Here is a 16659-nt window from a genome sequence, read left to right as displayed (position 1 = left end):
CTAGAGACGCTTGGAATAAATAGAGGAAAATAAATTTACTATTAAAACAAAACTGAGTTTAATTAGACGCATGAAGTTTGATCACATGACTGACCAGGTAGCATCAGGTCAAAGCTGGACTTGGCCTCTGGGTGGCGCAGCAGAGACTTGGGAGTGAATATGATGAGCTGAAGAAAAGGGAAAGAGCTTCAGGTTAATCAATCTGTGTGTAAATGTGTGTGTTGCAGTGTGTGTAAGTGTGTGTGTTGCAGTGTGTGTGTGTGTAAACTCACAGGCTTCCTGAAGGGCAGCAGGATTTGCCTCCTCATCACGTGGAAGTAGTTGGCAGGTGCGGAGCAGTTCACCACGATCCAGTTACAGTCGTACAGCTGACGCACGTCAAAGTCCTCTGTGATTTTCTGACCAGACCAGAATGAATAATTTAGAACCCAGTACTATACAAGACTAACACACAAACAAACACACACACTTGCGCTGACGGTGAGAGATGCTCTTCATGAAATCTTGATACGATATCACCTTATTATATACAGAAATCAATATTATTCTGTGTCTAAAAGTTAGCCATTGTCAGGCTCAGGTCAAAATAATTTAGTTTTATATATATATATATATATATATATATATAAATAAAAGGATGTCTTACAGGGAAAACATCAGGGTCATCGTTGCACATTTGCAGGAAGCGCTCGGGGCGAGCTGATGAGTGTTCGGGACCCTACAGAAGGAGAGAGAGAGAGAGAGAGAGAGAGAGAGAGAGAGAGAGAGAAGAGGGGAAGATGCATTATAACGAGGGGAGAAAAAAGAAAAGAAAAATAAATAAATTCACCAGTCCGGATATCTTTTTTTTCTTCTTTTTCTCAATTATCTTGTTTTGTTCCAACATCAGAATTTTTTTAATGTATTTTGTTTCTTATACATTGATCTCATTCTGATTGCTGTTTATTTTTGATGATGTATACATTTAAAATTGGTTTCAAATCTGTGAAAGTTACAGAGCATGATTGCTTTTGTTTGTTTGTTTTTTTAGATGTTGCCTGTTTGCCGGTTCTGTCTTGTTTGCAGAACAGAAAATTATGTTAAAATTATTGGATTCTAAAAATGATAACTTGATTAGAATTTCCACGATTGTTGGATGATCTGTTTTTATATATTCTAAGGCTTAGAAACCTGATTTTAGGTCTGTTATTATTAGTAAATGCAACACCCTGGGTATAACTAAGCGCACAGTTGCGAGCCTTCCACTGGATAATAACTGCAGTGATTAATGGAGTTCAGCTGTTTATTTAACCCAACCTGATGCAGAGAGGAGCTTCTCATTCCTTAAACAACTACATTAAAAGTCCTATCGTGTGGCTGAGGCAAAGATTTTACTTTGTTTCAGAAGGGTCAAATTATTGTCTAGCATTAAGCAAAAAAAAGAACTAAAGCGATAAAGCTGAAACTGTAAATATTTTAATGTTTATTTAATCTCAGCGTCAGTTCTTTGTAACAGGCAGGTTTCATTTAACAGGGAAGTCTTCATGTACGCGTTTTTACTTCTTGATAAAATGACAATCCGTGTTTATTTTGTCTTATTAATATCAACAGAAAAAAATAATACATGCTGGTGAAGGAATGAATGTTTTATAGCTACTACGATTCCAAATAATAACTGAAGTGCATTTTACACAAAAAAGTGTGACGAGTGCCGCGGTCTCACCATGCCCTCCATGCCGTGAGGGAGCAGCAGGACTATGCCGTTCTGACGGACCCACTTGGCCTGTCCGGGGCAGATAAACTGGTCGATTATACACTGGGCGGTGTTGTGGAAGTCTCCAAACTGGGCCTCCCACAGGACCAGAGCGTTCGGACTGGCCATGGCGAATCCCAACTCGAAACCTGAGAGCGGGAAAATAATCAAGACAGAGATGGTGGAATAAGACTTCGTACGTCATAAACAGATTCTTTCTTTTTTTTTTTTTTTTTTAACCTCAACTGTGAACATAAATGAACTTTTCATTTTTTAGATGTATTTAAATATATATATCATGAAAAATAAATATATATATATGAAAATAAAATAAAGAAAAATGATAGAAATCAGTAAGCAAGCTTGGGTCAGGTTAGTTTTACTTCTTATGTTTTTCCCACAAATTCCACCTCCTTTAACTTATTCAATATTAAACTAGTGTAAAACACTCATATATTAGTTTAAGTTATTGTAAGTAAATTCGTCGTTAATTATAGAGTCAATTAAGTTTGTAATATTCTGAAAAGAAAAGAAAAGAAAACAAACACACACACAGCATCTTCTACATTTTTTTCCATTCCTCCCACATATCCCTTTAGAGTCTCAGTAGCTTAGTGACGTGGACAGCCGTGATAAAGATGTAACTATGAAACAAGTGTGTGTGTGTGTGTGGGGCGAGCGTACACACCCAGCACTCCGTACTCAGACAGTGAGCTGTTACACACGGTGTAGGGAGCCTGGTTGGAGGCCAAGTGGTTCATGGGGATACACGTCCTCTTATCCACGTTCTGGTCGTGAAGGACGTGGTGACGGTGACTGTGGAGGAGAAATAGGGTGGGGAAAAAAAAAAAAAAACACGCACATTAGAAATAGGAATGATGAGAACAGATTAGGGAGTGTGGGGCGCGCACCGGCACAGTGAGAGAAATAAATATGAGACGGCACCTGAAGGTTCCTCTCTCCACGTCCTGTCCGCTGAGGCGCACGTGGATCCCCTCTTTGAGCAGAGAGCCGAAGGCCATGTACTCTCCCAGAGCCCAGTCCACTGTCCGGTTCTTGATCATCTCACCGCGACCCTTCAGGATCCGACTCAGACCTGACGCGTATAGACGGAGGAATAAATATACACAGCGGTGCCTCTGCATATAAACGCCCCCTCTTAAGAACGCTCGGTTTAAGAACTGAAATTTTGCAAGACATTTGACTCGAAGCACATTTTTCGGCACAGGAGGGAGCCATTTAAAATTCGTCTGCGTCAGTGGAAAGCCAAGGCAAGAAAGTTTACATCATTTTTCCCATGGGGTTATTTGTATTTTGTGCAAAATTTATCGGAAACATGAAGAATGTTAACGAGGACAGGAGCAAGAAGAATTTACAAGAAGTAAATTAGGGTTAATTGAGGTTTAATGTCTATTTATTTTACATTTTACTTGTCTTTTCTTAAAAAAAAATAAATAAATAAAAATAAATAAATAAAAATTTTGAATGTGGTAAAAAAAAAAAAAAAAAAAGCCTTTAAATACCCAGCGTAGGGCTGAAACGATTCCTCGAGTAACTTGAGTAATTCGATTACAAAAAATGATCGAGGCAAAATCTTCTGCCTCAAAGCTTCTTTTAATTAATTTTAAAAGCTTGCGTTATGTTTTTTAAATATCAGCGAGACAAGAGAAGAAGAAAAAACGACAGAAATAGTCAGTAAAGGTTTATGTTATGGCTGAGGTCTAGATTTTCAAACGGTTAGTTCTGAAAGTTAAGTTGAACAACCTAGTGTTTTTGTATAATTTTTTATTTTAATGTGTGCCTTAGTTTTTTTCTGATACTTAAAGTCATTTAAAATACTTTAAAATAAGAATGTATGGCGCTGTAATGCACCAAATCCATCTCGGTCAACTTTAAGCTATTCCTTGTATTGTGAATAATGACAATGTTTATTTTTGATGAAATGCTGTAAAAAGTAGAATTAAAAAAGTTGACTTTTCTAAAAAGAAAACCAATTAATCTTTGTTTCTCTGATATATTTTACATTGCGGTTTAATTAAGCAAAAGCGCATTCTATCCGATTACTCGATTAATCGATAAAATTTTTGGTAGAATACTCGATTACTAAAAGGTTCGATAGCTACAGCCCTACACGCTAATAACGATTCATAATCACCAACTGCGTTTTCCTCTATGGTCACTTTGTGTTCTCTTTACAGTAGTAAAAAAATTATACAGTATTCTTTTATTTTATATGGAAATTTAGCTGAATTTACGTTAATATTTATGTTAGAAAATCTGTAAATTATATTGTTCTTAATAGTTCAGCAATAAAATCGTAAAAAATTCTATATATATATAAAAAAGGAATAACAAAATGAAGTGCAGTTTCCGTGAAATTGTGAGGGTTTCAGTGAACAATTAAAAGTCAGGTTCTGAGTACACACACACACACCTCCGTGAATGGTGAAGTCTTCCACAGGGACAGATGAGGCCACCTGACCGATCTGTGTGAGCTCCTCCTCACTCAGTCCTGTAGAGGGACAGCTCATGCTTTTTGGCTGACCGTCCAGTGTGAAAAAACCTACAGAGACACACACACACGAGACAAAGATGGAACAGTGTTAATGGGCATCGTCTTACCACATTTCAAAGAAATCAACACGTCAAGCATGTGTACGTGCACACATACATCCATACACACAGTCCAAACACACATGTATATACACACAAACAAGTGTGTACGCAAATTTATGCACAGAGGCAAATGCATGCGCACACACACACACAGGCAAACGAGTTCACACACATATGAAAAACACACAGGCAAACAAAGACCACACACACACCAGGCCAAGGGGAATCCAGCCAGTGCTTGATGTGAAGGATTTTCTCGTCCTTGGAGCGAGCGTAAGCCTCCTCACAGATCTTATCGTATTTGGAAATCTCCTCCTGCACACACACACACACACAGAAAGTACTTATGTCCAACTTGAAAGCCACTTTAATCCACCGTTTGAATCCGATCGTGTGTGTGTGTGCGTGTGTGTGTGTGTGTGTGTGTTTGTGTGTCCTGACCTCATACTCCTGCCGTGTGACGATTCCTTCGGCGATGAGTCTCTCTGCGTACTTCTGCAACACCGGCTTCTGCTTCTTGATCTGCTTGTACATCAGCGGCTGAGTGAACATGGGCTCGTCCATCTCGTTATGGCCGTTACGCCGGTAACCCACCTACAGGGTCGGAGGAGACAGAGCGCGCACACGCACACAGGGTTACATTAGAGGACAAAACGTTAATAATACACACGCTGATTGTAGGATGGAGCACCGGTGGAGACACTCACCAGGTCGACCACCACGTCTTTGTGGAAGGTGGCTCTCCACTCGGCGGCGACGTTGCACACGTACATCACGGCCTCCGGGTCGTCGGCGTTAACGTGGAAGATCGGGGCGTTCACCACACGAGCTACGTCAGTAGGGTACGGAGAGGAGCGGGCCATACGGGGGTCAGTGGTGAAGCCGATCTACACACACACACACACACACACACAGAGATTAATAAAGTACTCTATCTAGAGTCGCGTGATTAATCTTTATTATCGATTAATTCGAGTTTATGCTGATGTAAAATAAAAATCGATTTTAGAATTTTACTTTGCTATGGCACAGCGTGCGTCTGTAGTTCTGTAGCAACATGAGGCGAAGTGCTTTCCTGAGTTCCTGATGCAGTGGACAGGCTTGTGTTCGTTGCTAAAATCGGGTAAAATGCTGTCTGCTGCCCTTTTTATTTAATTTAGCATGTACGTTGCATGCGGTTTACAAAATTGCATTTTTTTAATGATTAAAAATACATTTTATTTCTAGATATTTCTTTTTATTTTATTTATTATTACAACTATTTGTCCTATGAAAAGTAATTTAAGTCTGCAGCTTGCACTTTACTATTCCCTCATTTTGTTATATTACAAGTGTTCCGCAAGATGAGCAAATATTTTTAATAAATTTTGACTTGGAAAACGAACAAGTCTTGATTTACGAGTACCAAGTATCATGTATCACGCATGCGTTACTTGTATTGGCGCATAAACGGAAACACTTATCTGTCGAGGATTATTTTTACTTTTTTTTTTTTTTTAAGGTAAAGTGCAGGTAATTTGTTTTAGTTTTACTTTATATTTTGTATTAATTATTTTTATGTAGTTTTTTTTTTAAGCTGTGGAACGAATATATTGAGTTTCCATTATTTCTTACGGGAAAATTAAGTTTGCGTACAAGTTCTACAACTGTACTTTATTTTGGTAGAATGATCAGAACTTGTAAGGACTGGTGAAGGTTACCACTTCATTAAAGGAGGTGGTGTTGTACTGATTACTGTTTTGCTTAAACAACAAGAAAAAAACTTGTTAAATTAAGTTGTAATTTTAGAATAAGCAGTTTATGTTTGGTTATATTGTTTTTGGTTAAAAAAAAATAAACAAATAAAATAAAAAAATCTATCCATCCTATGATCTATAGTGTTTTAAAGATTTTTTTTAAAGGAAAAATAATTATAAAAAATTATTTTTTTTTAAATCATTTAAAAAAAATCTGAGATTTGATTTCCAAGACATAAATCGCCCGGCTTTAACTCTAATCTATTGGGGATGGGAATCCCCAGTCACCTCTCAATACGATATTATCCCTATACGTCTGTGCCGATTTGATTTAAATTGCGATTCTTTAAGTATCTCTATTTTATAAATATCCTGATGCGATATTAACATTTCCCCAAATTTTGTTACAAATTGAAACTTTTTAAAAAGTTTAATGATTTTAAAAAATGCCGTTCCTTATAACATTCCCACTTAAAAACCAGCGTGTATCTCCGTAATCCGCCATCATTATTTATAAAAAAAAAAAAAAAAAAAAACTCAGCAAATAATTCACTTCTACCACACGGGATGAAAATGTGTGAAGAGTTTAGAGAGCGCCACCTGTAGGATTATAAAGAAACACCTACATGCCTTAAAAGTCTCAAAACTCAACCCGACAGTAAGGATGAGCCTATTGTAAGACTTGTTCAAGTGTGTTTAATGAGTGAGTTAAATTGCTCACAGAGTTTGGAGAAAAAGGCAGATTGGTGGCTTTTAATCAGTGTGTTATTTTTGATAACGTAACGGAATAATTAAAAAAAACTCTGTACAGAATCGTTTATATCTGAGGTTGATCAGCCGATCAAACTGGAAACCAGACAATTCTGCTCACCGGACAAATTTTTGAAAACTGATTTGAGTAAGCAAGGCGATACATGAATCACCTCACAAAAGAATCATGATCATCACCGAAATGACTTTTCCCCCTCCCTCTCCGTAATTGTTGCTTTCTCAACTCGGATCCATTCTGCGCAGGATTTAAATGTTAAATCAGGAAGGAAAAAACAAAGAATAATAAATAAACTTTTTTTTTTTTTTTTTTTTAAAGAGTATAGAACGGTCTCACACACATTCGCTTAGAGCATGTGTATAAAAGTGAGTGAGCCAGTGCGTGTTTCATGTGTGTACCTGGTTGTTGACGACCACGTGTACGGTGCCGTGTGTAGTGTAAGACGGAAGGTCGCTCAGATGGAAGGTTTCGTAGACGATGCCCTGGCCGGCAAACGCAGCGTCACCGTGGAGCAGGATGGACATCACCTGAACATGCACGCACACACACAAATACGCGCACACACACAAACTGTATTGAAACGCAGGTCTTTTTCATGGCGTGTTCTCGGTGTTAAAAATATTACAAATTATACAATAAACATGGACACTTGGGGCGGATTTTAACATCTAGCAAGTGTGTGAATATTGAACAGTGAGAGTAATGTGTGTATGCGTGTGTGTTGCTGACCCGGTTGCCGTCGGTGTCTCCGCAGTAGAACTGCTCGGCTTTGGTTTTGCCCTGCACCACCGGGTCCGCGGCTTCCAGGTGAGACGGGTTGGCCACCAGAGACAGCGTGATGTTTCTGTCCGTCACACGGTTTATCCTCCTGTGGTACATCCCCAAGTGGTACTTCACGTCTCCTGAACCCTGACAAACACACACACAGACACAAAATAAATACACGTCATAAATAAACCTTCTATTTAAACTGATGGTTGTGTCTCCTCACCTCATCTGCAGCCTCCAGCTTGGAGTCGAACTGGCAGAAGATCTGCTCCAGCTCCTTCCTGATCACGTTGGCCAGCACGTTAAGTCGTCCCCTATACACACACACACATACAGCACATGTGATGACCAACCACCTCACACACACGAAGCCCTTAGATGGACATCTAGAGCTCATCACGGCTCGCACCTGTGTGGCATCCCCATGATGACTGTGTCGACACCGGTCGCGCTGGATTTGTCGATGATGGTTTTGAGGGCGGGGATGAGACTCTCGCAGCCCTCCAGCCCGAAGCGTTTCTCCGAGGACCACTTTCTCTGAAGGAACTCCTCGAACCTGGAGGGTCACAGCCAAGGTACCAAGGTTATAAAGACTGGATTCAGGCTAAATTAGAAGGAAGTGTGTGTATCGTCGAAGTGTGTACCTGGTGGAGCGGACCATACGGGCCAGAAGTGTGCGTTTCTCCTCCGAGCTGAACTGCATCGCCCCGGGAGTCTCAAACTTCTGACGGATCCACTGGCACTGCTCCAGGTCGTTAATAAACATGAACTCCACTCCTATGTGCTGGCAGTACGCCATCTAACACACACACACACACAATGTAAAGCGCTGCCAATTCACCTGAACGCTAACAATTCTACCATATTCGTACCACATCACTCTCGAATTTGATTAGTCAGAATTTGATTAGTCAGGTGTTTATTCTAATGTTATGGTTTCTATAGCAACAGCTTATTAATAAAGACACTTATGGTGGACGACCTAGGACTAACAAAATTAATTAAAAAAAATAAAGCTTTTTTTTTTTTTTTTTCCCGATTTTCCCCACTATCCGCTCCTTCCGCTTGCGTGAGCTCACAGACGGCCCTGATTGGCTGTAGAGTCGTGATTAACGTGGGAGCACCAAGTACCCCTCATCCCCGCCCCTTTGAGAGAGCTCGGCCAATCGGCTCTCTCTAAACCTCCGGCTGCGAGAGGTTACAGCATCTCCGGATGAGAGGGTGGGCACTTTATCACTGCGCCACTCAGAGGCCCAAAAAAATAAACCTTTATAGAATTAGGATTTACTGTGTAAATTAATGTAAGAACCCGCCAGTGTTGGTGCTTTGTTAGATTTTGTTACTTGACCGAACCATGGTGGGTGTTGAAGAAAAAAAAAAAAGTTCAAAAAATTTCATCTGGGTGAATTTTTAAAAAATAATTTTCAGATAGAATCATACAGTATAACATTTTTTCCATAACACTTTATGCTTATCTCCTGATTTATGCTTTGTTTTTTTGCAAATATGCATACACACATTTTTATCAGATAAAAAAGAAATACAAATCACATTTTACAATACAGTTACAATAGGTACAATATTTTACATTTTTGTGCAATAACACCATTTTAAACTGCATCATAAAGTTTAACTACTGTATTGTTTTTCTTTTATATTTATACACTGTTCTGTCCATACTTTATATTTGCACATTTTTCTTTGCTGCTGTATCTTAGAAATTTCCCCACTGTGGTATGAATAAAGGTACGTCTTATCTCATCTGATCCTATTTGCCAAATACAGTTTCATGTCCTTTGATGTCTGTAGCGTCCGTTATGTTTTTGAATTCAAATCTTTCAACGATCTTAACTGTCATTCAGATAAAAGCTGACCAATTTGAATTTTACATGAAAAAGACAAAACTGAAAAAAAGTCTATTATTCTAAAATTCTAAAATATTAAGACATCCTTATGTGACATGGTTACAGACACTACAGATTTTTTTTCTTTTTGGGAGATCCTTAATTTTGCACAAAATGCTTTAATCTAAGCAGCAGTTTTTACAGGTCATATGCTTCTAGAAGTTTACACCAATTTTAATATCAATACTCAGAAATATGAATAATTATCATTTAAAATGATTACTGTTTGAAGTGAGACAGTATAACGCTGAAAAATGACCATTTTTGGGGCACAAATAAAATCATCTCTCCAAAACTTGGAATTTTTTATGGAAGCAAGATTGGTCACGTCTATGTTGCATAAACTTTAGGAGGAGCTTCTTTGGCGCACACATTTTCTGTATTATATGTATAACAAAAAATATAAATATATAAAATCAGCACCAATACTGTGTGTTTTGGTCGGCTACTTAAATGTCACCACAAACACAAATCAAAAGGACATGATCATATTTACTAATAAATTACTGTAACAAAAAGAATAAAAGTTTCTGTGACAAAAGGAGTGTGTGCAAGTGCGTATATCAGTGTGCGTCACCTCCAGGCGACGGATGATCTCCCGCAGAGGCAGAGCGCTCTCCGTGCCCCCGATAAAGGTGGTAGTGGGCAGGCGGAACACTTTATCCAGATCCGACTCCTCCAATCCGTAGAATCCTACAGGCCACAGAGGCAGTGACGTGGAAAGGCAAAGAGAGGGAAAAAGGGGATGAAGGGGGAACAAAAAAAAAAAAAAAGACGAGTGGAGAGAGGGGATGAGAGTGGTTTAGATCATGATGTAAAGGAGAAAGGAGAAAACATAAGCAGGGGAGAGGTGGTAAATCCATGAAACATGGAAATATGAGTGGGGGGGAATAAACAAACAAACAAACAAACAAAAAAACATTCCATACAGTGATGAGGGGGTATAAAGGGGGTTAGTGAGGCATTTACGTTCAAGAGGGAATAAATAAATAATTTAATAAATAAATAAATAAATAAAAAGCAAAGCCACAATGATGACATGCAGGGTTAATAAATGTATGGATAAAATGTATAGATGAAAAGACAGAATGAGGTCAGAAGGAAAAAAAAGTGGGTGAGAGATAAAAACCGAGAAATGAGAAGAAGAAAGACAAAGTCAACACCGTCATCACTCCCAGCTCTTATACATTGGGCTATCTGAAGTTATCAGCCCGGTTCCCACTTTCATGATTTAAAAAAAAAAAAAAAATAAATAAAAAATAATAATAATTTTGCTAGGGTTTAAAAAATTAGCGTTGACCAGGTTGACACGCTCTGACGTTGTGGCAATAAAGCGTTAAGAGAAAACGCTGTGGCGCTACATAAATAAACAACAAAAGTTAACCTAAATAAAGAGAAAAAGTTGAGACCACACACCAGTGTGTGAGATTTAGAGATGGCGGGATCAATTCAACTATGGATCGTGATCCTTTCATGTTGTGATTCATGTATCGTCACACTTCCTCCAAAAATCGATTAAAAAAAACAAAGAAAAAATTAACATATCCGAGTTTGCACGATCCATCCGAGTGTGCACAGTCCAATACAGTTGGACAACAGCTCTGAGACAAAATGGTGTCCTTTCAAGGAGTGTAGTTGAATTTAAACGAGGTCAGCTGACTCGTTAGGCATGTTTAAAAAGGCTTACACGCGATTGCTGTTTTTGGCCACATGATGGCAGTGTTGGGAAAGAGAAGAGCGATTTAGCCAAGTAGATTGGTATGCTTTACATTGTATATTCGTACCAAAGGCCTATAACAAGGCTTCACTTTGTTGGACTTAAGAACAAATCTGACTTGCGAACGCGCTCTTAGAACGAAACTCGGTTGTAAGTCGGGGACTAACTGGATGTATATACACTATATATGTAAAATATATTTCACCTCACATGATGTGCTCTGACTTTAAACCATCACTCCTGCTGTTTATTAACTCGTAGACGATGTGTGTAAATTATCCTGATTTTTACTCATTATAGTGTAGCAAAAAATAAATTATTTCAAAAAACAACAGAATAAAACATTACTATCCTGCCATTTAAAGCTTGCTGCTTAAAGCTGTTGTCACATTGACCACAGCGCACATCTTTAGCGCTCTGAAACAAATATTTTTCTTATGGTCCATGACAATGAGCCAAGGACCACTTGCGACACACCCAGACACGTCCTGATCTTACTGTACGACTACGCGAGTCATGTTTTTGTAGCGTTTTCTGGAATAAAATCTGTGACAGTGGGAAGTAGGATTAAGAAGATAAACAGGTAAAATAAGGTAAAGCTTAAGCACACAACGTGAGACAAGGCGATGACTCGTAACGGGCGATCCGCCAGCCACTTTACTCAAGTGTAGAACGTGTAAAATAACACTAGCGTCATGGAATCCAGGCCACGTTAACGCACACGTCTGAGGCATGGATCTGAAGGGCTGATGTTTACACAACGCAGCGTGACGTCTCTGTAATCTACAGGTAACCTGGCGACAAAAAATACGCTCCAATACCAATACGATCAAAACGTTTTCACTGTGTGAGCTTTTCCTGTTGTACACCGGCAGCAGTCCGACTCAAACACACACACACACACACGCAGACAGGATGCTGCTGCCAGGTACTAATGGAAACGCCCTTGATGGAGATTATTATGGGATGTTGAGCATGAGGCAGGAAACAGCAGTCATGCACCTCAGCGTGTGTGTGTGTGTGTGAGGGAGAGAGAGAAGGTTAGTCTGAGGACACCTTCAACTGTGAGTGTCTGGGGATGGGAGTGAGTGTACGTGTGTGTGTGTTAGTCACAACTTGGATGTGAGTCAGACATGCAGAGAGAGAGAGAGAGAGAGAGAGAGAGAAAGAGAGAGAGAGAGACAGACCTGGATAGGACCAGAGAGAAACAAAAAGACAAAACTAATTCACAGTGATAGAAACACGAGAGAGAGAGGGGAACAGACTGGCCATGGGAGAGAGAGTGGGAGTGATACAGACAGAGAGTGGAAAAAAGAATAAAGCGAGAAAGAGAGGGATAGAGAGACAAGACCAGAGAGAGTGGGAGAGAGAATCTTTTGCATGTCTGAAAATATATTGAGGGGTGTGTGTGTGTGTGGGCATATATGTGCGCGCGTGTAAATGCATCCAGAAGGAAGTGATGTAGACCCCAGACCCGGACCTTTCATGAGTCATTCAGGCGGGAATGTAAACCTGGCCGCTGCCGTTTACACCATGCGTGAGATCAAACCCTGAACACCTGATCCGAACCAAATGTCCCCACAGAATTCATCACCACGATCATACCAGAAAACTCCGTGTGTGGAAAGTGTGAAGAACCATTAGCGGTGCAGAGCCATTCCCATCAAACGCAGCGTCTCCGCCCAACAAGCGTGAAGCCATCACCCAGCAATCTCCACATCGTGTCTGTGTGCGCGTGTGCACGTCTGTGTAAAATGAATGCATGGCGAAACACATCATCACACCGCATTCTACCTCAGAAGCATACAGACCTCCGGTCAGAGCATATCAATTTACCGCTTTCTACTCTGTGCGATAAGTCAGAATGGTATTCACACTCTGGAAGACAAAGTAGAAAGAAAGCAGGAGAGGACATTCAGGGGGGAAATAAAAGAGGAATTAGTCCATTTATAAAAAGCAACATTAGGTCGTTAATTAACTGAGAGATTACCACAATCTACCCCAAATGCAGTCGATGAAACGTTGGGTTAAGTTTAGTTTCGTTTTGCACAGGAGCTACGGAACCAGTGTAGGCAAATAATGATGACATAACTTGGAAATAAACTCATGCACGCAACATCTGAACAAACCAGTTCAAATTCATTGCTTGCATTCATTTAAAACCCCAATGAGTTACAAGACTGCTAAACACTAACATAGGTTTTTGTAGGTGCTATAAATTAATGTAATTCAAAATTTTTTTTTTTACTATAAAAAAAATTGTGTTGATTAAGGACTATTCAGGACTTCCAAATTAAAACCCATTAAGAAGAAACTACGCTTTATACTAGGCAATCTCACACTAAACGATTTATTTATTCATGTTTTGTTTCGGCTGATAAGAATCACTCCTTAAATTACCATTAGAAGATAATTGATGGAAATAAACACGACAGTGGAGAAAAGTGACTGGAACGCAATTCAACAACATTAAATCACTTGCAATGGATTGTGGAAACTGAAAAAACTACAAAAAAACAAAACAAAAAAACAGCGGTTCTAAGTAATTTTCAGGACAGCGCAAGTCATCAGGTAGCAGGCAAGTAGCTTATATTTATGTTAGATTTTACTATTATTTAAAAGAATTGTTCTTAAAAAAACTGATCTCTCAAGTAAAGCTAAAAAAGTGGGTGGCAAATTTGGAGGGGTGGAGATTGGGCGGAGCAAACATGGCGTATTTAACATCAGAGTATACGTTTCACAGTCACAGCTACGTAGCGCAAAATACAGGATCGCCAGAGGGCGCTGTTGCACTAAACATTCACAGTTTCCTGGTATTATGCTGGTGTTTATCCTGAATGGCTTGTAAATCATTTAAGCCAATGGTTTCTTGTGTTAACTCGCTTTGTTCGCGCGTCCAGATTGCTACAAGGGGTCCCTAAAACCGCTAATGAATGCAGGTCTGGCCTCATAGCTCCTGTGCAGTGTTCACATCATGCTACGAGCCTCTTGTGGGCGTGGCCTGTCTGCTGTGATAAATAACAGCAGTAGCTATACGTAGCTAAATGGAAAGTAATTAGCGTGGAATATTGTCAGTTGGTCTCCATGTTCGGGGCATTGGACTCGATTTGTTAAGACTTTAAAACATGTGTACACACACCAGAGACAACAAAGATCTCTTATCCTTATGTTAACCAAAATATATTTGCTCAGGATAAAGAAAACTCCAGGTTGCATCTCCATAGTTGCTAAACTTGTTTCTCTGCCTTGTGTATGTATGTACACGGATAAACTTTCTCGCCTTACTAGTGCAGATTTTTGTCTAGATTTTTGCGCCAAAGGCGATTAGCACCTCAATACGATCAACTACATTTGTTGATTAAATCGGCACATGAGGTTTTGAGTTCTGATTTCTTTGAAATGATTAGTTTTGTTAAATTCCACCTCAAAATCTGGAAGTGATTTCTCATGGTGTGGAGTGTTAATCCCTCCTCCCGTGGACACAGGAGTCACTGTGTGTGGAACTACTTTTTATTCAGAAGGGGTTATAAAGAAAGAGAGACATCACCGAAAACTAGCCAGGGTGACTACAGGGACCAACGGGGCTCGATTGTCAAACCTGGAATTGAGTGAAAACATCTGGAGAGCTGTTACTGCATACATTTTGTTATATAATCTAAATAAAAACAGCTTGTTCTAATAGGTTTTTATTTTGTATTATTCGGTTTTCCAGATGTTTCCACTTGTCAAATCAAGAGGGGAGGTGCTACCGAGTGTGTGGCCCACTGACTAACCTACACCCGGCAAACCAAACCCAGAACTAACGAAGCAACAAAATCAAAGAAAAACATAAAAAGAAAGATGGAAAGAAAAAAAAAAAGTAAGACACACAAAGCTTGCTTGTCCTTGAGGCCTACCTCCGACGGTTAGAACACTTAGCCGATCCTTGAAATGTGTAAGGTCTGGAGAAGGAGTGACAGGAAAGAAACATCCGGGACACGTTAATGACCACACTGATGACACACAGCGGGAAGTTACTTTATTTTCCAGACATATCGCGAAAAAAAAAAAAAAAAAAAAAAATCCTGAGGTGTTCTGGACATAATGTCACTAAAGTAAAAAAATAGGTTCGAACCGCAACCAATGAGGCGTGTTTAGCTCCTGCTAAAGGGCTGGAAGTCTTCAAGTCTGGAAAATACAGCACTCAAATTTTACCAGAGGTCTGGTAACATTGGAACTGATAAACACGCTCGTAAATCACACACACACACACAAAAAAAACCCCCGCACAATTCTGATCAAGTGCAAAAAAAGGCGGATGTCAGCTACATTTAATGTAATTCCAATGATCAAATATGACCATCACCACACCCGTCTACTCCTATAGGTCAAAAGCAAAGCTCGCCAAAAAGCTGGGGAAAAAAAAACTGAGGTTCGAAGCGCTGGCGCAGCACAAAACCTGATCGACTCAAATTCACCACAGTTCATCCTGCTCTGAATGGACTTGTTGTGCAAAGAAAGGAAAAAAAACAAAAACATGCAGCGCATTCGCAGGCTTTCGGTTTGTTTATACAAGGAAATGTACCGTTAATCACCTGAACGATGTTCGGCGCACGCAACGCAATCATGAACAGGATCATCTCTGAGGTTGCTTTGTACCAAAATTTGTACATGTATATATTTTTTCTTCCTGATGTAAAAGCCTGAACCAAATCTACTGGAGAATCTCCCTTCTGCTTTAACACAAACCCGGTTCTTGTAATAACGGGGACTAACAGGCCAATTAGAATAAAAAAACACGTGATGTAAACCTGAGCTGCACCTTTGACCATCTGATTAGTAGGTAAATAGGCATCCGAATATGCAATAATCTCCTTTAATATTGAAATACGTACTGTATTGAAAAAAGTACGGTATTGTGCAAAAGTCTTAGGCTCTGTAAAACCTAACAGCTGTTTTACTTATAGTACTGTGCAAAAGTCTTGGGCACATACAAAAATATGGCATAAGCAAAAGATGCTTTTGAAAAACATTTCTGCATAAAAGAAACCTCAATAAAGAGCAATAAAGAGTAGTAAAATAAACAGTCAATATTTGGAGTGAAAACTCATTGTTTAAACTCAGGAGTTTTAGACACAGATTTGTGCAGTTTTATAAGTAAAACAGCTGTTAGGTTTTACCGAGCTTGCTGAAGAATATGAGTTCTTCCGGTAACTTGGTCACACTCGCTCCTTTCTATTATTATACAAATCCCAGGAGCGTACATTAGGTTTTTTGTTTCCATCTGAAAACTGGTCCGTCTTGTACTATATTATTTTTTTTATCTAAACTTTGATGCTTTTTAAAATATATATATAAAATGCTGTTTGTAAATGTTTCTTTTCTGATACCAGCACATGCACGCTTGGTATTAAAGTACCTCGGCTCAAACACACTCC

The 16659-nt window shown here is 39.3% G+C and overlaps 1 protein-coding gene across 3 annotated transcripts in view; it reads right to left on the bottom strand.

Moving 5' to 3' along the window:
• ogdha (oxoglutarate dehydrogenase a) overlaps positions 1-16659 on the bottom strand; it is a 46871-nt gene that overhangs the window by 11691 nt on the left and 18521 nt on the right. For 2 of the 3 annotated variants that reach the window (XM_053504971.1, XM_053504970.1), the window contains exons 5-20: positions 10103-10218; positions 8266-8420; positions 8031-8177; positions 7845-7935; positions 7583-7762; positions 7252-7380; positions 5056-5235; positions 4790-4942; positions 4561-4663; positions 4167-4295; positions 2678-2828; positions 2421-2548; positions 1703-1881; positions 647-718; positions 273-398; positions 95-167 (exon numbers count right to left, since the gene is read on the bottom strand). In XM_053504971.1, the coding sequence (XP_053360946.1) occupies positions 95-167; positions 273-398; positions 647-718; positions 1703-1881; positions 2421-2548; positions 2678-2828; positions 4167-4295; positions 4561-4663; positions 4790-4942; positions 5056-5235; positions 7252-7380; positions 7583-7762; positions 7845-7935; positions 8031-8177; positions 8266-8420; positions 10103-10218 (2112 nt within the window). Of the gene's footprint in view, positions 1-94; positions 168-272; positions 399-646; positions 719-1702; positions 1882-2420; positions 2549-2677; positions 2829-4166; positions 4296-4560; positions 4664-4789; positions 4943-5055; positions 5236-7251; positions 7381-7582; positions 7763-7844; positions 7936-8030; positions 8178-8265; positions 8421-10102; positions 10219-13078; positions 13121-15138; positions 15184-16659 lie in introns of all 3 variants that reach the window. The other variant, XM_053504972.1, reaches the window with a different exon arrangement.

Source organism: Clarias gariepinus, chromosome 9 (genome assembly GCF_024256425.1).
Source record: "Clarias gariepinus isolate MV-2021 ecotype Netherlands chromosome 9, CGAR_prim_01v2, whole genome shotgun sequence".
NCBI lineage: Eukaryota > Metazoa > Chordata > Actinopteri > Siluriformes > Clariidae > Clarias > Clarias gariepinus.
The sequence above is the reverse complement of the archived record's forward strand: the minus strand, read 5'-3'. Positions and strand labels throughout refer to the sequence as shown.